General features: G+C 32.2%; 1 protein-coding gene across 1 annotated transcript; it reads left to right on the forward strand.

The window, feature by feature from the left end:
• The first annotated feature begins 816 nt into the window (after positions 1 to 816).
• Positions 817 to 1,506, forward strand: LOC127117874 (cysteine proteinase inhibitor). The gene is made up of 2 exons (XM_051047996.1): positions 817 to 984; positions 1,072 to 1,506. The coding sequence occupies exons 1-2, from the start codon at positions 883 to 885 to the stop codon at positions 1,282 to 1,284; spliced, it is 315 nt and encodes a 104-aa protein (XP_050903953.1). The 5' UTR covers positions 817 to 882; the 3' UTR covers positions 1,285 to 1,506.
• The last annotated feature ends 20,507 nt before the right edge of the window (positions 1,507 to 22,013 follow it).

A 22,013-nucleotide genomic window follows, 5' to 3' on the forward strand; every position in this document is an offset into this window, starting at 1 on the left:
ATCAATTTTTAACATTAATTTTTTTTTTATCAGAAAACTTTGTAAAAGAGCTTAGATAATCAATTTTTAACATTAATTTTATTTTGTATCGAAAAACTTTGAAAAAAAGTTGCACTTGTCAGTTTATTAACATTTTAAACTTTTATTTTATGTAGTTGAAGATTTTTTAAAAGAGTTTTGATAATCAATTTTTAATATTAACTATTTTGTGTATCGAAAAACTTAAAAAAAATCTGATAGTCATTTTTTTAAATATTTTTGTTTATACCAAAAAATTTATAAAAACATTCCGATAGTTAATTTTTTTATATATTTTTTAGCTTTTAATGAATTATTTATATCAGAGTATTTTAGTCACAAAATATATCATAGGGATAGGATCCATTCATAAAACTAAGTTTAAAAACTAATCAAATATCCACGTCAAATTTATAGAATAATTTATCTATAATTATTTATTTATTTATTTTTAAATAATTTATTGATTAAATTCATCTAATTTAAAAATAAATAAATAAGATATCGCAGTTCAGATCTCTTTCTACAAGTACCAACTAATTTATTTAGTTAATCAAATCCATTATTTGAGTTTGAATACGGGAATGATTTCATTAATATTAATACCATATTATGAATCTGGTTACTCTCTCAAATCAACTAAATGATCTTTGACCCCATAAACGATATTAATATAAAACGTAAAGAAAATATCCGATTAGTAACACGTAGCGTAACTAATAATCTAAAGAATCTTAAAAAAAAAATCAAACCGCCAGTATTGACTAATCTAAATCTAAATTCTAATCACTCTTTCAACAACTCTATATATATAAAACAACTACGCAAAACAAAAAAAACATCCAAAGAGAAAGAAAATTAGTTATGGCAACTCTAGGTGGCACTACTGAGGTGGAATATACACAGAACAGCGTTGAGATCAATAACCTTGCTCTCTTTGCTCTTCAAGAACACAACATAAAACAGGTTTTTATTCAATTAATATTCATACTAATTTGATATTATTTATCTGTTTTTCTTTTTACTTGATTGAGTTTGTTGTTGCTTATGTAGAATGGAGTTCTGGAGTTTGTGAGAGTTTTAAGTGCAAAGAAACAAGTTGTTTCTGGAACGTTGTATGAGATCGTTTTGGAGACAAAGGATGGTGGGAAACAAAAAGTGTATGAAGCTAAGATTTTGGAAAAGCCATGGTTGAACCTTAAGGAAGTGCAGGAGTTCAAGCTTGTTAGTGAAAATGATGATGCTCCTTCTTCGTCTGCAAATTGACGTATATATTATACGAGTGTTATATAAGTGTTGAAAACTGACATATGTCTAACACTCGGACACGTTTATTCTTAAAGAGTGTTAATGTTTTGCATATTTCACTATGTCTCATGTGCTTCAATTAAGTTTTCTGGGTGTTCTGCTTCTACTTCTTCTTGTCAAATAGATTAATGTTTGTAAATAATTTGTGAAATAATGAAGATTGTATTTAAATTTGAGATATTTAATATTTTTGATATATTAAATTAAGGTTTGTATCGATTATATATATAAAAAAATATAAATATGTGTACAATACATCGCATATTAAATTATCGTAATATAAATTGAGGGATCTTACTTGCGTGTAAATTTTCTATGCTTTTAAGTTTCTTTTATAGTCATTCAAAATGACTTTTGTTTCTTTATATATACAAGACAATGTATTTTAATTGAATACGAGATTAAAGATTTGTATCCTAGTAGTTGTGATAATTTCTAACCGTGTTAAGTTTGAATTCTAACACAATTGAGTACTATGTTTTGCCCTTTCTACTATGTGTGTTCTTTTCCAAGTTGTATTGTTCAAACTAGAAGGAAGGCTTTGAAGTTTCTTTTTATAGGAAAAAAATATATTAAGAAGAGTATAGATGAAATTTCAACCCTTACTAATCAATAACACGGAAAAGTCAAAATAAACAAAAGATCAGAATTACTTCATTATGACCTTTTATTAAGAGAAAACAACCACTCCTAAGTCCTAAATTTAACAAAATTAACTAGGTTCCCTACAACAAACAATTTATATTAGGATAATTTGATATATGATTGTATTTTGATACTTGCAAACCAAACTTGAAACAAGCAATGATCTGCGACATCGGTTTACAAATCATTTTGATACTTGCAAAGATCTTCCAAAAACATGTCTAGATCCACTATCAATTATTAGGGTTTTGACTGGTTTTGTTATTGTTGCCGTCGAACTTTTAAAATTCATGTTGAAAATAGAATCAAGGTGTTACTTCATATGGTATGTAAACATTCTATGGAGTGTTTAGGGTTCAATTTATGCCTTTTGATTTTATGAGTTCAGATTATGCTTTTTGATTTTATGGGTTCAGTTTATGCATTTTGATTTTAATGGTTCAATTTATGTGTTTTGATTTTATGAGTTTCGATGAATAATCATGCTTTTTGAATCTTGCTTTTTGATGTTTAGGGTTCATTTTATGCTTTTTAATTTTATGGGTTTGGATGAAGAATCATTGAAAGTGTTCAACATAAGATGCTCAAAACAACTTCACTTTAACGATTTTTACAGGCTGAACACAATTTTCAAAGATAAGCTACTCAAAATAGCTTCACATTTGAAAAAGATAAGTTACTATGGTGACTAAAGACGTTAACTAGATTCTATTTATTCGGTAAATTGTAGGAAGTTGAAGATACATAGAAAATTATAAGAACAATTATTGATTGCTTTGACAAAGTAAACTTGCCTAAAGTAAGCGAGGACAAGAAGAAAATAATTTTTCATTTTGCTATTATTGAAGGTGGGCCAACTGGAGTAGAACTTGCAACCTCACTTCATGGCTTTGTCAATGAGGATTTAGTCCGATTATATCTCGGGATAAAAGATTTAGTAAAAATTACACTTCTGGAAGCTGGAGATCATATATTGAGCATGTGAGATTATGAAACATTAACCACACTTTGTGATTATTTGTTCTTTTGATGATACCTTGCCAAATAGTTTGTCAAATTTGATGTGTTTTCATTATTCTTTTTCAGGTTTAACAAAAGGATAATTGTTTTTGCTGAAGACAAGTTTCATAGAACTGGGATTGATGTGAAAACATGATCCATGTTGTCAAAGTATCTGAGAAAGAAATTTCCACTAGCAGATGTTAATATGTGTGATAGTCCAGGGCTACTGCATTCATATTTATTGTCAATGAGATTGAATCGGGAGAAACAAAAGATGGTTGAGATATGGAAAGAACTTCGACCTCGGTCCCATAAAATTAATGCGAGTTTGTTTTTGCTACTTTCATTTTCCTACATAGTTTCTACATTTATGTGTTTTTTGCATGTCCATAAGTTAATAACTAACCTAACATGAATAATTCTTATTAAGTATTTTATTTTCGCAGTGAGTACACTTCATGTCAAACAAGACTACACTTCATGCATTTTTATTGCAAGGAAGCAAGAGAAGTTCAATGAAGCAATAATGCATATCACTACAATGCTAGTGGAAAATTGTGTATGAAGCCATTTATAGATTGTGTATGAAGTTCTTTATAGGTTTATGGAGTCATTTGTAGAATCAAAAAAATTGTGTATGTTGTTCCTTTCACTATAATTTGATCAGTTAGATTGTATCTCATGAAAAACAATCATACTTTAAGGTTATGTTTTTTTTCACAAAAGGAGTAATGTTCCTTCATATTTTGAACACACACGCACACACACACCAACACACACACACCGACACACACACACACATACACCGATACACACACATACACACACACACCGACGTACACATACACACACACACCAACACACGCACACCCCGATACATACACACACACACACCGATACACATATGGACACACACACACACCGATACACACACCGACACACACACACACACTCCAACACATACACACACACACACACCGACACACACACATACACATCGACACACACACACACGCACACAAACGTACACACCGACACACACACACAAACATCGACACACACACACACATCGACACACACATACACACACACACAAGTACCTCAGTGTGTATTTATCAAACCAATAGATTAACTCAGAAATAATGCAAATTTTAGAAAATAGCAATTGTATGTATACTCTCATAAGAATGAAAAGTAAACAATAGAAGATTTGACTTAAACCTTACTAGTTAAGGTATTTGGAGATTGAGTACAAAGTAGTTGGTTGTTCCTTTTTTCCTCAACTCTCAACTCGCAAGGAACTTTCCTGATGATCACATTTGTTTTTGATGATGCTTATGGTTCATTTGTTCACTGCTAAAATTGCAATTTTATAAATTCTAGATTGACTTGAGAGATTTACTTGTTGGACGTGAAAAGGAATCGCATAAATTAATATAAATTCAGAAAACTCCAAATTAACATGTCATTAGAGCGAAAAAAGTCTTGCACGTCTTGCATGAGAATGTTAAAGTCTTGGTTCTGTTTGCTTCACTCTGCCCTTATCTGATTGATTATAATTCTCGAGAGGAGCGACATCGCTTTGACCCATTGTCTGAAACAACAACAACAACAACAACAACAACAACAACACTAGAAAGTGCAAAAAGATTAAAAAAAATATATAGTATTAGAGAGAGTTTTCAGTCTCTCTTTCTTCTATCAATCCATTTCTCAAGTCTTTGTCCTACTGCTCCTAAATGTGACATGCTACAAAACAGAAACAATTAATTGAAATAAACTGAAATTTAAATTTTGCAAATGAAATAAAAACTTATCTGATGGATTGTCCCCCATTAAGCGCTTCTTTAAGGTTCTAAGCTTGACCTTTCGATTTTTGTGTTAGGGCGACACATATAACAAGAAAAAAAACATCATCTTTCTTCTTCCTTTTATTTAGTAGGAATTCCATCACTTTTAGGAATTGAAGGTTTTTCTTCCATATTCTGTCCAGTTTGATAGTATCGAACAAGTCATAAATCTCATTCAATACTTCATATAATTCTCCTCTTTTATCAGCCTTGTTGCTAGGTGTAAGACTATTTTGTTGTTGAAGATCTTGTAGTTGGATATCTAAGTCTGAACGAATTATTAAAATTGAAGTTTCCTCCTAAACGATACAATTTTCATCTTGCATTTTTGCTTTTATCCCATATATCTTTTTCACCTCTCTTGCTTCTATGTTTGCTTTTATCTCTTTATTAGGTGCTTTGCATTTTTCTTCTTATTTCTCTTTTTCAAATCCTCCTTCACCAAATACCTCACATTCACGTTTCACTTCTCTTTCAATTTCCGCATCTCTAGGACTATCTAACATATTTTTATAGAAATCCCACTAGATTTCAGTTTTAATGCTAATTGGCTAGATATTTGATTAAGTTGCATCTCTAAATTCTCGAAGAATGTTTCCATGTTACGTCGCACAGTTTCTTGATGTCTGTCGATTTTCTCAAAATTGAATTGAGTCATCTTTATAAACTGAATCAAAGTTTCTTCAAGCTGAGATAAGATTCCTCCTCCCATGAATGATCGGTGTAAGACTCTGGCCTACTTTCACGTATCCGTTGAGAATTAGATAAAAATCATTTATCTCGTATATTCCTCAAGTACATTGTATAAACTTACTATTTGGATACTTATTATAATATTCAATCGTTTATTATTTTAAACAAAATAAATATTTTTCATAATTTAACATTAAATTTTTTAAAATACTTTTCTATACGTGTGAAATGATATGTGAGTTGTAAACCGAAAGGAAACAGATTCAATTTCTATCTAAAAAAAGAACATAAGATAATTTTTATTTTTATTTTTATCTTTAATCTTAATTAAAATGAAAATAAGAAAAGATGCGTTGAAAATAGGGACACGGGTAGATAATAAGTCAGAAAGAACCCAAGAATGTTAGTAAACATTATTACCATAAAAACCATCCACCTGTCCTAACTGGGTGAGAGATGAAATAGTTTCCGTTATTTGTGTCATTGTGTGCGTATATTATAAAAGTAAAAGTCCCACGCAGAAAGAAAATGACAAGAATGAGTCTTCATAAAGTATGAAAGCGCAGGAGAGTTCACCGAGCTGTATAACACCAGCTCGTGACTCAAGTGAGGGCATTAAAGTGACGGAACACGGCTTTAGCTAAGCTGATCGAATAGGGCTTATTGGCGGCTTGCCCGCATCTGTGTTTGAGAGTAGTATGGTGCCCGAGGGCTGCCAAATAATTGGAGGAAAGTTCCTGTCTTGCTTTGGATGCTCAATGCTCAAACGGACAGTAATAAAACCTTCAGCTGTCAAGCTTTAGATGCGGATAACAGGTTGCTTTGATAACTGAACCATCACTTTTTATAGAATAATACCAGTCAAAACTATCGAACTAAGTTTGATTATAAAATCTTAGTAATTTTTGAACTAAGTTTGATTATAAAATCTTAGTAATTTTTAAAATATTATTTTTAACCTTTCATCATTTTGTAGAAAAAACATTTAGATATTAAAATTTCAAAAAAAATCACTTCATTTTGAAACTATTTCAAATACAATCTTTTGAAAAAAATTGGATCTTCAATAATGTATGTTGTTAGAATTTTTGGGTCACAAATATAATGATGTATGTGTTAGAGTCATTATGTAATTAGTCAAAACTAGAATGGTCTAATTAATAATAAGTTTGTGGCTAAAAACATAAATTTCATGAAAGGTAAAATTAATGTATAGATATCATAAGTCAATATCTAATTTGATGAGGGGTCAAATTAGAATATTGAAAACTAAGAAATAACCCTAAGATTATTTTTAGGGGTTATGGCCCCCGTTTGTAGACAACGCAAAAAGACTTATCATAAATTCTCTCTTCATCCCCATCAGAGAAGAATTAAGGAGCAACTTGCTTCTCCTGCGGAATCTACCACCTCTGAACATAGAAAAGATTATGAAAAGTGAGATTGCTCCAATCGCATGTGTTTCATGATCATTAAGCGCGATATTTCTGAGGTCTTTAGGGGTACTATATCAAAAGATATAACTAATGCAAAGATTTCCTTGTTGAGATTAAAAAGCGATAAGGCGGAAATAAGTACTCTTCTTCAGAACTTGATTTCCATGAAGTATCAAGGCAAAGTAAATATAAGAGAATGCATTATGAGCATGTCAAACATTGTTTCAAAACTTAAGGCATTAAAGCTTGAGTTTTCTGAAGATTTGCTCATTCATTTAATATTACTTTCTCTTCCTTCACAATTTGGTCAGTTTAAGATATATTATAACTGTCAAAAGGAGAAATGGTCTCTTAATGAGCTTATTTTATTTTGCGTGCAAGAAGAGGAAATGATGAAACATGATAAGACAAAAAGTGCTTGTTTTGTTAACACCTCTAAAGACAAGGGTAAAATAAAGAAAATTTATAAGCCCAAGAATGAAGTTGCAAGTGTTCCAGCATAAAAGAAACAAAAACATGATGATAATTGTTTCTTTTGCAAAGCGCTTGGACATGTGAAGAAGAAATATCCTAAATATCACGCTTAGCATGCAAATAAAGGTACATTTCTCACTTTGGTCTATTCTGAGGTCAATTTAGCTTCAGTGCCTATAAACACTTGGTGGTTAGAGTCTGGTGCAACTACTAACATTAGTGTTTAAATGCAGGGTTGCCTGAACTACTGGATGTCAAATGATGTTGAAAGATACATCTATGTTGAAGATGGAAAGTCGATGAAGATGGAAATTGTAGGGAGTTTTAGATTATTATTGAGTATTGGATTTTATTTGGATTTAAAAGACACTTTTATTGTTCCGTCATTTAGACAAAATTTAATTTCAGTTTCTTATTTGGAAAAATCAGGTTATTTGTGTTCATTTGGGACTAATGTGTTTAAGTTGTCTTTTAAATATTATTGGAATTGGTTCACTTATGAGTCATGATAATCTATATTTATTTGACACAATAGCTACCTATGATGAATCCTTAAATGTGAAAATACGTGGTACTAAGCGTAAAATTGATAATAATAATTCAGGAGCATTATGACACAAGCGCCTTGGTCACACCTCTAAAAATAGAGTTGAGTGACTAGTGTCTGATGGAATTTTAGATTCCATTGATTTAACTAACTTTGATGTTTATGTTGAATGCATTACAGGCAAACAGACCAAACCAAAGAAATTTGGTGCATATAGAGCTACATATATCTTAGAATTGATACGTACTGACATTTGTGGACCATTTATGACACCCTCTTGGAATGGTCAATAATATTTTATATCATTCATGGATGATTATTCTAGATATGCGTACATATTTCTTATACATGAAAAGTCTCAATCATTGGACGTGTTCAAATCGTTTAGGCCAAAGTTGAGAGTCAATTGAACAAAAGAATTAATAAAGCCAAATTTGACTGTGACGGTGAATATTACAGCATATATAACGGTTCAGGTGAACAATATCCAAAGCCTTTTTCCAAATACCTAGAGGAATGTGGAATCATCCCACAGTACACCATGCCAGGATCACCTAGCATGAACAATGTTGCTGAAAGATGAAACCAGACTCTTAAGGATATGGTAAGGAATATGATTTGTCATTCTACCTTGCCAGGGTCACTCTAGGGAGAGACACTAAAGACTGCAACTTATATTTTAAATAGAGTACCAACAAAAGCAGCTGCCAAAACACCTTATGAACTTTGGATTAGGTGAAAGCCTAGTCTGAAACATTTTCATGTGTGGGGATGTCCAGTTGAGGCAATGCCTTATAGGCCAAATGAAAAGAAATCTGACTCCCAAACATTGAGCAATTACTTTATTAGCTATTCTGAAAGATCTATGGGCTACAAATTTTACGATCCCAAATTAAATTCAATTTTTAAGACGGGAACAACCATATTCTTTGAGGACATTGAGTTTGGGGGAAAGAATAAGGTTAGAGAATTTTTTTTAGAAAAAGATTCAGTAACAACTCTAGAATTGATTCATGCAGTTGCTTTTGATCAAGCAGGTATAGAACTTCCACAAGACATTATTGACTTTCCTCCTATTCAAAATGATTTGATAATTCATAAAGAACAAACTCAAAATGCTTAAGTAAAGTTTATAGCATGTTATGAGGCATCCATCCATGGGTTTGGATGAGGAATCTTGTCACTAGGTTGCAAATAGTGGAAGGAATTGAAAGGCCACATAAGTTATATTATGAAAACAAATTAACTGTCCTGTATTCCAACAATAATAGGAGCTCGACCAAGTCAAAACATATTGATATCAAGTTCCTAGTTTTTAAGGAAATGGTACAAAGTGGACAGATTTCTATAGAACACTTGGGGACAAACTCCGTGATAGAAGATCCTCTTACAAAAGGTCTTTCATCCAATGTCTTTCATGAGCACACTACTCACATGGATGTTTTACCGTTAGAGGAGTCTTTGGTTTAGTGGGAGTTAGTTGATTATGCATTTTATGTTTTGTGATTGCTATTATATATGCATACTATGATCTTGAATATTTTCCAATTAATAAAGTTTGATATTCAGCAATTTACATTTTGTATAATAAAGTTATTGAATAATCTCACTAAAGTAAAGTAGAACCAGTTGAAAATCGACATATACATATCAACTTCATGTGATTTTTATGCTACACATTTCATAATGGATCTATGTGATTTAGTTGTATCACTATTAGTGATCATTGAAAGGTTTAGTTATGATTGATATAACGAAAATCACTTTGATTTTGTATACTGACGTGACTAATGGACGAGATACTTTGGATATGCTTAAAGAATATAATGACATATTTTGAGCTCATAAAGTCTAACACATGTGTAAAGTTACATATCTGACCAGTGAGAAATTGTTAGAGTTTTTGGGTCACAAATGTAATATTACATGTGTTAGGGCCATTATGAATTAGGCAAAACTGTAGTGGTCTAATTAATGATAAGTTTGTGGCTAAAAGCATAAGTATCATGAAAGGTAAAGTTAATATGTAGATACCATAAGTCAACATCTAGTTTGATGAGGGAGCAAATTAGAATATTGAAAACTAATTAATAATCCTAAGGTTATTTATAGGGGTTATGGTCCCTATTTATAGACAACGCAAAATGGCTTATCATAAATTCTCTCTTCATTCCCATCAGAGGAGAATCAATGAGACATATAGGAACTCTACAAATCAGAAGATCAATATCCATAACTTTCAGGGACTCCCAATGGCAAACTCAAATACGCTTTCACTTTTATTCTCTGGTTGAATTCTAATATGAGTTTAACGGATACAAATTGATGGTTATCGACTCATAGAGATTAGTTTAGAATTGTGTTCTTAATTTCTATACCGATAGAAATCATAAGGTTATGAACATATATAATATATTTATGTAATAAGATGTCAAAATTAATCTTTCAGTTTAGAAAAAATAAATATAAAAAAACTTGTAATATTTTGAAAAACTATTTTATAAAATCTAATTTTGAAAATACAAAAGAAAACAAAAATTTAAGCTAAAACAAACGGGTACAAAGAGACATAAGGAGGTTGTTCCTAGCACCAATGATGATATCATCCGGAGAACCAACATAAACATTGGAAATGCAAAAGGTAGAAGAGATACCGGAAAAAAAGGTGATTAGTCACATGCAAACAAAGATTCAACATAAAATCAATAACACGTACAAGTTCAAAATTGGAAACAAGGATAACATCATTTTGGAGAAGTTACCAATTCATAAAAATCACGAGAAGAATACGGAAACCTAGAACAAAAATACCACAAATAAAGTGCAAGGAGAAAACCCTAAAGACAACTTTAACGACAAAGAGATTAGGAAAGACGAAATTAGTTACCTCCAACTGAAAAATCCTAATTGGAAAAGCACATTTACCATCAACAAGGATGCTAATCTCCTTGTTGAAGGAAAATGGATTCTAGGAGCTATTATAAAAAATGAGAGAAACAAGATTGAAGCAGAAATTTGTTGGAATCAAAGGGAACGGGTTGGTGCAGTAACTCAAGTAATCTCAATGCTTTTAGGTGGTGAGGACCACATAGATCAATAAACTGCAAATCCAAACAGATTGTAGATAAGTTATGGAAGGAGTGAAGGAAGTGTATGACGACGGAGTAAGAGATGGAACAAACATATATTATTCGATGATGTGTATTAGAAAAACCCTAGATGGTATAAATATGGGTTCTAATGTTTTCATCACTAAAAAAATATTTATCTTATTTTAAACTTTTGATTATGATAATGAGATAAAATAAAATAATATAAATACATAATTTTTAAATAAGCTTAACAAGATATATATCATGTCTTGCACGTTATAAATTTATTATTTGGACGTTCATTATAATATTTTTAAAAATTTTAGACAAGTTAAACACTTTAATTTATACTTTCCATAGTTTAATATTAGGAGATATTTTAATTACTGTTTTAAGTGTTGGCTTCAATCTAGCGCAACATTTGGGTGAGAGATGAGATAGTTCCGTTATTTGCGTCATCGTGAAAGTAAAGTCCCACACAGAAAGAAAATGATAAGTGATTAAGTCTTTATAAAGTCTGACTACGCATGTGAGTACGCCGAGCTATGTAACGCCAGCTTGTGACCCTAGTGGGGGCATTAAAGTGATGGGACACGGCTTCAGCTGAGCCGATGGATTGGGCTTGTTGCTGGCTTGCCCGCATCTGTGATTGGGAGTTGGCATTTGCCCAATTGAATTGGGCCCAAAAGCTAGTGCCTAGCACGGCCAATAATTGGAGGAAGGAACTGTCTTCCAGTTATACAGTATATAACTGCCTTAGTGCAAGGCCACTAAATTCTAGACAGTGAAAACCTCCAGCTCTGAGGCCATAGATGCGGATAACAGGCTAGCCAAATCCTTGAACCATCACTTTTTGTGAATAAAATTAATACGGTGCTACCTCGTCAGGACTTATTATGTCATAAACTTTAACAAGTTACCTTCTTTCACGGCATACCTTTAAAAATGGTGAAACATTTTGAATTGACCTTAAGACACTTTCGTCGTCTTGAAAATTCTAAATCAGACATTCATTTTTAGTATATATTTAATGCCTAATTCATTTTTACTTTCGAAGAAAATATGATTTTTTTAAAACATAAATATTGAAATAAAAAGATATTTCTCGTTAGCATTCGTCTCATGTCTCAAGTCCTAAAAGACTCTACTCAGACATGTTTGAAACTAAACTAATCAAAACAACAAACATGAACACAAGCATATTAGTAATTTAAAGTTGGAAATGAAATCTGAAATTGCAGTGTAAATTGATACAAAATTGCTCCATGGACACTTGCTTTATCTTTTGAGATGAGGCTTGAGTTACAATTCATTTGGTTGTCATTATCAGAGAGTCAAGTACATCAAATTCTAATGCTCTGGTTTGTATCTTTAACTGTTTTACGCTTGACTATAATTATTATCATTAAACTCTAGTTGTCATTATCAAAAGTAGTTATCATTATTAAAGTCATATCTCCAATGGATCTTCCAAGATCAATAACCTGCAAAATAAGGTTCCACATCTCTATCACTTTTTCACATCTAGAAAATATGTAAAAACCTCACTTTTCATTTCCTCACCATCTCTCTAAGTCTCTCATTTTCTCACATATTTTAGCCATAGTGCTTCGAGAGAGTTCATGAGTCTCAGTGGGAATATTTGTTTTGGTTGAGGAAAAAGTTTTAAATTTACGAATAGTCTATTTTTTCTCTTGTGTAAATAATTCTTCCATAGGAAGTCGTTATTTTGTTACGAGCTAAACCAGTTAAAAACTCTTGTATTTTTTTAGAATTGTCTTAGGAAGTCTATATTTGGTTCGTGAGCTACGCCTTGGAGAAAAAACTCTCTTTTGGTTCATGAAGATTAGCTAGTTAAAATATCCATAACTATTCTCGAGCTCAGTCTGATTAAAATCTCTATCAGTCTAAGATCAACCTGATTAAAATCTCTCTTGATTTTTAAGATCATCCTGGTGTAAAAGCCTAGTAGGTTCTAGATTAGCCCGATAAAAATATTAGTTTGATTTGTGGTCAGCCTATGTTAAACCCAGGTTTGGTTTAGAGGATATCCAACTCAAAATTCCATCTTGGCTTGAAATCATCCTATGGAAAATCTCTGTTTGGTTTAGAAACTAACCGCTTTAAGCCTTAGTCATTATTTGGTTAGAAGTTAGCCTGAAAACTTCATTTCCTTATATAAGAAGATTCTTGGGCACATCCTTCTAAAAGCTCTCTATTTTAGTGGACACTCTCAAGAATAATTCTTGGGGACAATACTAGGTCACCTTAAGGCCGAACATGTATAATTCTCTGGTGTTATTCCTCTTCCCTTATCTCTTTCAATTTCTAGTAATTTTCTTTCCTTTAATTTTCCGTTGTCGATTTATTCATTTGTGAAAATTTTATGTAGATAATGGTTTTGTAAATATATTAGCAAGTTGATTTTTGGTGTCCACATATTCAAAAATCACATCACCTTTTTCAAAATGATACCTAAGAAAATGGTGCCTAATCTCAATATCATTATTGTGTGAATGTAAAACTGGATTCTTAGTGAGATTAATCGCACTAAATTTGTCGCACTAAATTAGAACGCAAATAAGTTTTAAAATATAATCTAATAGTTATTAATTTAGCTAAAGGAATTGTGCACATAAGTTACCAGCGGCTACATATTCTCGGCGGTATAAAGAGCAATATTGTGCTGCTTCTTTTTATGCCAAGAAAAGAAACAATTTTCAAATAGGTGACATGTGCCACTAGTACCCTTTTTATCTTATTTGCACCCTACAAAATTAGAATTAAAGAAGTCTATTAAGCTAAATTCACTTCCTTTCGGATAATAAATACCGTGGTTTGAAGTTTCTTTAAGGTACCTAAAAATACATTTAACGATCTTAAAGTGGGATTCACGTGGACAAGCTTGGAATCTAGCGCACATATATACATTAAACATAATGTCAGTTTGACTTGTAGTTAAATAAAGCAAATATATTATTATACCCGTGTATTTGGTGATCTTTATCTTTAATCCTTGTTCATATTTATCAATTATAAGGATTTAAATCATTAGTGTAGATATGGATTTTAAATCTTTCAAATCATAGTTTTTTAACAGCTCCGGAAAATACTTTCTCTAGACAATGAATGTGTCTTTATTCATTTTCTTGATTTATAAGCCCAAAAAATAACTGAGTTTTCCGATCACTTGAAAACTCTAAACACTACGACTCATTAGTAGTACAAAAATAATATCATTTATATAAATCTGAACTAAAAGAATATGCAGTCCTTTACGCTTTATAAATAAAGTAGTATCTGCAATTTCATGATTAATATTTCTTTAGTTAGAAGCCACTAAGGCACTCATACCAATCTTTAGGATCTTGTTTTAGAACATAGAGAGTCCTCAAAATCAAGAGGTTGATAAATGTATACTTCTTAGTTTCTAAAATGTTAAGGAATAAGGACTTAACGTCCATCTGATATAACTTAAAATCCATGCATCATGTGAATTCCAAAAGGAGTCGTATCACTTCAAAATGAGTTACAGAAGCATAAATCTCCTTATAGTCAAATCTTTCAGCTTGATTGTATCTTTTTGTCACATGTTTTACTTTATTTCCTGTAATTATTCCATTCTCATCAAGCTTATTCTAAAAAACTCATATGATAACTATGATTATTTTAATGTGGGACAAAATCCTATATGTTGTTTATTTTAAATTGATTGAGCTTTTCTTACATAGCAATGAGTCATTTTTTGTTAGTCAAAATATCATTGATAGTTTTTGGTTCAATCTTTGAAATGAATATGGAATAATTACAAAACTTATTAAGGTGGGAACTAGTACTTACAACCTTTTTTATGTCTCCCAAAATATTGTCGAACGGATAATCTTTCATAACAATTCAGTCTTGAGAATTTGTTGAGGCATCTTATTTGTAATCTTCTTGTTTGCTTTCCTCCTTATTATCTTTAATGTCCTCACTTTTATTTGATGTTTTGAATTTAGTCAAAGATTAATCCGTATAGGACAATGTCAATTTTTTGTTTCTACAATTAAACAAATATAAAATTTGTTGATGAAAAATAATAAAAAGATTATTATTTAAAGTCATTTTTACATGGAGTAAAATAAAATAAAAATGTTATATTTTATAAAGATTGACATTTATTTAGTGTTTCGTATTTATTCAAAGTGGATGGATAAGTATCTCAATTGTTATTTTCTAGTTGGGTTAGATGGGTGTCATTTGTTGGTCTATGGGGTAGCTAAACCCCATTACAACAACATTTCTTTGTATTTGTCATAATATAATGTAAACAATTTGATGATACTTATAAATAAACAACTTTAAAAAAAGATTTTATTCAAACTATAATTGGTATAAGACAATGTTCAAAGAAATCAAAAGTAAAATAATCCAATTTAGTCATATGTGTGCCAAAAAATCCTTTGCATAAGTACAAATTTTACAATTCAGACTACCAAAAACCTTATGCATGAGTTTAGATTAGAAAATACTATAATAATGTAACATATGAAATTTAATACATGATAATATTGGACACAAAATACAATCAAATCCAAGTGATACGAAACGAGTCTAAAAAGTGCATCTAAAAGGCATCGTGGGAACTACTGGATCTCACCTTCACCCTCTTCATCGCAATGCAGCTTTGACTTCCATCAAAATCCTCAAAATATTGTATGACTGTTGTGAAAGTTTTATAGTAGACCTAGTATAAAGCATTGAAATGCTATTAAAATATTCACGTGGTACCTAAAAAGGAGCATGAATCTATGATTACGCTTATAAAAAAAAAGTGTATATGTTGTCCTTGAAAGATAAAATGGTGTTGATTGGAACACCCTATCATATGATTCTAAAGCAACTAGTATTACATATTTAGCATAGATGAATGAGAAGTCTCTTGAAAATATAATGGTTTAATCCACTATGAAAAAAATGACAGCACTTGTGACATTGGAGAAGAACCAATTTGGTTGATATGCTTGCTAGTTGAGATCTCGTTATGGGAAAAATTGATGTGCTCTATGTTTATCCATTGAGAATTGTTAATATAAAGATAAAACACGACAAATGAATCATAAGCATATCATTGTTAGAGTTTATCTTTAAAAAAATTATTATAGTGTGTTGGAGTTCAACAATGAGCCTCCATTAACAATGCACAAGGATTGGAGAAGATGAAGATGAGAGAGAGAACAAATTTTCTAACTAAATTTTTCAAATAAAAAATTTGTTATTCTGTTACAAATTCAGTTTCATTTGAGTTTATATAGATTCATCCAAATTCAACTCAAATGAAATACAAACTAAATTCAAATGTAAATGTAAATGAAATTAATATTGAATGTTGAATTACATTCAACACCATCCCTTAATTCACATTAAAGATAAAATCAACAACACCAATTTTATCTCTCAAATTGATGAAGTGTCCAGTTTTGATTGCATTGGTCAGCACTTCTACGAGTTGCTTCTGAGTGTTGACATGAACAACCTCAAGTACTCCATTATAAACCTGATTGTGCAGAAAATGGTACTTGGTATTGATGTGCTTGCTTCTTCCATGCATCATAGGATTCTTAGCAAGACTTATAACAGATTTGTTATCTATCATTAACTTGACTAATTTGCTAACCTTGAACTTCAGTTCCTGTAGCAAATTCATCAGGCAAACAACTTGATAAGCTGACAAAGCACCTGCTATGTATTCAGCTTCATGGGATGATAATGCAACCATTAGTTGCTTCTTGGAGCACCGATAAATTAGGGCTCCCAAATACATAAACATGTACCCCGTAGTGCTTCTTCTGTCCACTTTGTCTCCATACCAATCAGAGTTTGAGTAGAATATTAACTCAACATTATATGTCACTCCATATGGAAACAAAATTCTATGCCTCAGAGTTCCTTTTACATATCTCAGAATCCTTACTGTAGCTTGATAATGTGACCACTTTGGTTTACTAATAAACATACTCATCATTCCAACTGCATAGCAGATGTCAGACTGGTGTTGCACAAATATCTTAGACATACAACCAGTTATTTAAAGGTTGTGGCATCTACATCCTCACTATTAGAATCAGATTCTGACTTATGATTTGTCTCAACATGTGTCATTGTTGACTTACAATTCATCAGCTCAAATCTCTTCAGTAGCTCAAGTTCATACTTCAGTTGGTGGACAATAATTCCCTTCTTAGAATGCAAAATCTCCATCCCTAGAAAATATACCATATTTCCAAGGTCAGTCATATCAAATGCATTTATCAACACCTTCTTGAAATTGTTTATCTCAGAAGTACAACTACATGTCAGAAGTATGTCATCTACACAAAGACACACCTGAATCACATTGCCTTCAGAAGTATGTTGCTCATACACAACATATTCCATTTCACATTTTTTGAAACCCAAATTCTTGAAAAATGAATAAATCTTCAGATTCTAAGCCGTTGGAGCTTGTTTCAGCTCGTACAAGGCTTTATGCAACTTATACATCATCTCTTATTTGTTATCTTTCATAAATTCAGAAGGTTGTAACACATAAACTTTTTCTTGTAAAATACCACTCAGAAAAGATGATTTTACATCTAAATGTATCAGAAGCCGATTATGCATCTATAGCAATAACTAATCTTATGGTTTCATGTCTAGCTACAGGTGCGAACACTTCAAAGTAGTCTAAACTAGACTTTTGTAGGAATCCTCTAGCTACTGGCCTTGATTTATGCTTAGCAACTGAACCATTTGGCTTCAGCTTTATCTTGAAAACCCATCTCACACAAATGGCTTTCTTGTTCTGAGGTAGAACAGTCAACTCCCATGTCTTATTTCTTCCAATAGCCTCAAGCTCTTCCTTCATGGTGTTCACTCACACCTTCTTCTTGAGATCCTCATTAATTTTGACAGGTTCAGAGTCCACCATCATATCACATTGTATGACTTCTCATTCAGAGTCACTCTCGATATCTTGTTGTAACTCAAAATTTGCAAGACTCCTTGGTATTTATCTAACTTTATGTGGCCTCTAGAACTTTAGAAGCTTTACCTTCACAAGTTCCATCTTTAGAGGTTGGACCACCTTTAGAGTCAGATCCACCATCATAGTCAAAGGCACCTTCAAGGTTACCCTCAGGGTCAGACTCATCTTCAGAGTCAAAGTCATCATCAGATTCAGACTCTCCATCAGAGTCAGAATCACCTTCAGAGGTAGAATCTCCTTTAGAGGCAGAATCAGACTCTAGTGTTGACACTGCACTAGAGTTGGATTGAGACTTGCACTAATCTCATGTTTATGATTCCTTCACTATGAAATCTTTATTGAATTCAACTTTGTTGGTAATTGGACAATAAATCTTATAAGCATGCGCGTTGTGGTAACCTATAAGCAATATGGCATTGCTTATGTCATCCAATTTTCCTCTAGTAGCATTTGGTATATGTTTGTAACATATTGAACAAAATACCTCGAAATGGATGACACTTTGCTTTCTTCCAGTCCACTTCTCAATAGGAATTACTTCCTTTAACTTCTTTGTTGGACATCTTTTGAGCACATATACTAAAGTAGCAATTGCTTCATCCCATAATTTCTTAGGCATATTCTTCTCCTTCAACATGCTCCTTGTCATGTCAAGCAAATTTTTATATCTCCTTTCACCAAGATAATTATGTTGTTAAGTGTATGGAGCAATCACCTCATGCTCAATACCATGTTCCTACATAACTTCTTGAGCTTTGTTGAGTTGAAATCACCTCCATTATCATTTCTGAGGATCTTCAACCTTTTTCCACTTTAATTTTCAGCATTCACTTTGAACTTCTGGAAATCAACAAACCCCTTATGTTTGAACTTAATTAGTTCTACCCATGTCATTTTTATGAACTCATCCATAACTTATATAAAGTATTTGTTCCCTCAAAGTGATGGTACCTCAAATGGACCACATACATCAGAATGCACCACTCCCAAAGCACAAGTTGCTCTTGGAGGCATTTCTAATGAGAATGGAAATCTTGGTTGCTTGCCTCTGATGCAGATATCACATGATTTCTCTGGTGCCACAATCTTAGGAATTCCATATACCAGGATCTTTGAACTCAAATTCCCTAAGCCTTTGTAGTTCAGATGCTCTAGTCTCTTATGCCATAACTCACTTTCCCCTTTAGAATTTCTTGCACTAAGGAATTAGGTGTATGTTGTTGCAACATTTACCTTAAATGTTTTGCTTATTCCCAGATCATAATGCATAATCCGATTCTAATTATAGTCATACAACTTCAAGAGATTGTTCTTCACGATTACTAAAATAACCCTTTCCAATCAACTGACCTACAATCATCAGATTTTTATTCATGCCAGGAACATACCATACACCCTTAATCAATACAAATTTTCCATTGTTCAACTTAACTCTGACATTTCTCATTCCTTTAGCATTTAAATATTCATCATTAACACATATGATTTTGGTCCTTTTACTAGAGGCATAATCAACCATCCATTGCTTGTTTCCAGTTAGGTAATTTGAGCAGCCATTGTCCATATACCACCAGTCTACCATTGATTCACCTACTTCTCATATGCCATTAATAACACAAGTTGATTATCAGAATATGCTCTGGCTATGTTGGCTTCTTCATCCTTGCTAACCTTGTTTGACTAGCAATCAACAACAAAATGGCCAAACTTGTTGCAACTGTAGCACTGAATCTTTCTCTTATCAAACTTCTCATTTCCCTTCTGAACATTCTGATGTTTCTTATCAGATTTGGATGGTTCTAACTTCTGAACACCAGCATCATACTTCTTCTTTTTCTTTTTTACCAGAAGAAGCTTTCAGAGTATGAGCTTTTAGAGCATGTTCTAAATCTTGTTCATAGTTTCTTTCAGTCAGACGCACCTCTTGTGCCTCTAAACTACTCTGAAGCTCTTCGATTCTCATGGTGTTGGTATCTTTAGAGTATTCTATGGCTACAACTATGTAATCAAATTGAGGAGTAAGTGATCTCAGTACCTTTTCAATGATTACTTGCTCAGAGAGTGTTTCTCCACAAGGATTCATCTCATTAGTGGCCACAATTGTTATAGAGATGTAATCAGGTACCTTCTCATTATTCTTCATGCTGAGATTCTCATATTTCTTACGTAGGGACTGAAGCTTGACCTTCTTCGCTGATGCATCACCATCATAGCATCGTACTGGTGTATCCCATGTCGCCTTCGCCGTCGTCGAATCAGAAATTTTCTCAAACACCTTTGTGTCAACACACTAACAGATATAGAACAACGCCTTTTGATCCTTCTTCCTTGTTTCTCGTTGCGCAATTCTTTGTGCTTCTGTTGCATTTTCTGCAATCGGCGTGTAGCCGTCATTTATGAGATCAAGAACGTCTTGAGCTTCAAACAACACACATATTTGAATCGACCATCGATTACAGTTCTTTCCCTCGAATATTGGAAGCTTAGTGTTCAAGCTACCGTTTCCGCCTTCGTCATTCATCTTCGTTCTTGTGAAAAACACTTAGTTCTCACAGACACTTGTGTTTCCCAAACCCTGAGAATCAAGATTTGTAATTTCCGATTTCGAACTTCAATTCAATGTGAATTTTAGTAACAAAATCAATCACACACCTTACTACACCCGTGTTTCCTTGTGGGTCGAATCGGAGCTCTGAATACCAATTGTTAATGTTTAACAATGAACCTCCATTAACATTGCACAAGAATCGGAGAAGATGAAGATGAAAGATATATATATATATATATATATATATATATATATATATATATAACAATGAACCTTTGACGAAAAGATTAACTAGAGAGAAAGTCATAAACACATTCAAAAGGATGGTACCATTTCCATTAGAACAATGAGTTAATCATAATGGTAATTTGGTCTAAATTATTGGATATCTCAAGAATTAGATTCAATAGGTAATAACAAGTTAGGAAGTGATATGAAATTAGCATGCTATTAAAAATCAAATAAGTGTGATTCTTGAAGTGATGAAAAGTTGAGGTAATAAAAATCTCTGAATGAGATCTATGCTCCATGTTAAATGGAGTATCTAGCTACATGAGTACTCTTGATATACTCACTTATGTGAATTTGAAAGATTGCTTCATATGGAATTACAGATGAAAAAAGATTCTAAAGTTTTCATTAAATGGGAATAGACGTGCACATATGAGAACTTTCACATTTTACAAGTGTTTATAAGGTGGAGATAGTCTCTTTGAAGTGTGTTCCAATGCTTATAGAGATTTGGCGAAATAGAATGAGTATTGGCAAAATTAAACATCACACATAGTTGTAATATGTCCATCCGAATCAGATCGGTTTAGGGCAGGTATGAGCTTGTGGCATGGTGTTAAATATTATTTTTTTGTTAAAAAGAAAAATAAATAAATTTTGAAGTTGACACATAATATGTGCATTTTACGCACACTTTTATACATTTGGCGCATGCTAGTGTGTGTTGTGTATTTACTGAGCTTTCTATTTCCTATTTTCTCTCCCTCATTCTTTACTATTAGCTTCATAACGATTAAATAATCTGAGTTGTCAGTTCATGGACCGATAATGGATTATTAACTATAAATAGAGAGTTTTGTTCAACTCTATTCACGCTAAAACTTCTAAGTTTTCGCTTTTCTCTTTCTTTTCTACATTTTGAGTTTTAAGAGCTGTTTTTTCTTTTATACTCGTTGAGTTTTTCAAGTTTTTTTATTTCCTTTGAAAATACTTCTTCTCGGAAAATTATCACCTTCGAAAAATCTCTCTTACAAGAAAAGATGGATTCCTACTGTTTATTACGAAAACAACATGTCGTTTCACCACAGTCACTTGCAGTTAGGCGTACTATAAGATTATCACACCCTAGACGCATACCAAACTAGATCCAATCTATTTGGATG

This window comes from Lathyrus oleraceus, chromosome 2 (genome assembly GCF_024323335.1).
Source record: "Lathyrus oleraceus cultivar Zhongwan6 chromosome 2, CAAS_Psat_ZW6_1.0, whole genome shotgun sequence".
NCBI classification, from domain to species: Eukaryota; Viridiplantae; Streptophyta; class Magnoliopsida; order Fabales; family Fabaceae; genus Lathyrus; species Lathyrus oleraceus.

Coding starts and splice junctions, on each gene's coding strand:
- LOC127117874 (XM_051047996.1), top strand. CDS start 883: ATGGCAACTCTAGGTGGCACTACTGAGGTGGAATATACACAGAACAGC. Junction 985..1,071: donor AAGAACACAACATAAAACAG/GTTTTTATTCAA, acceptor TTGCTTATGTAG/AATGGAGTTCTGGAGTTTGT.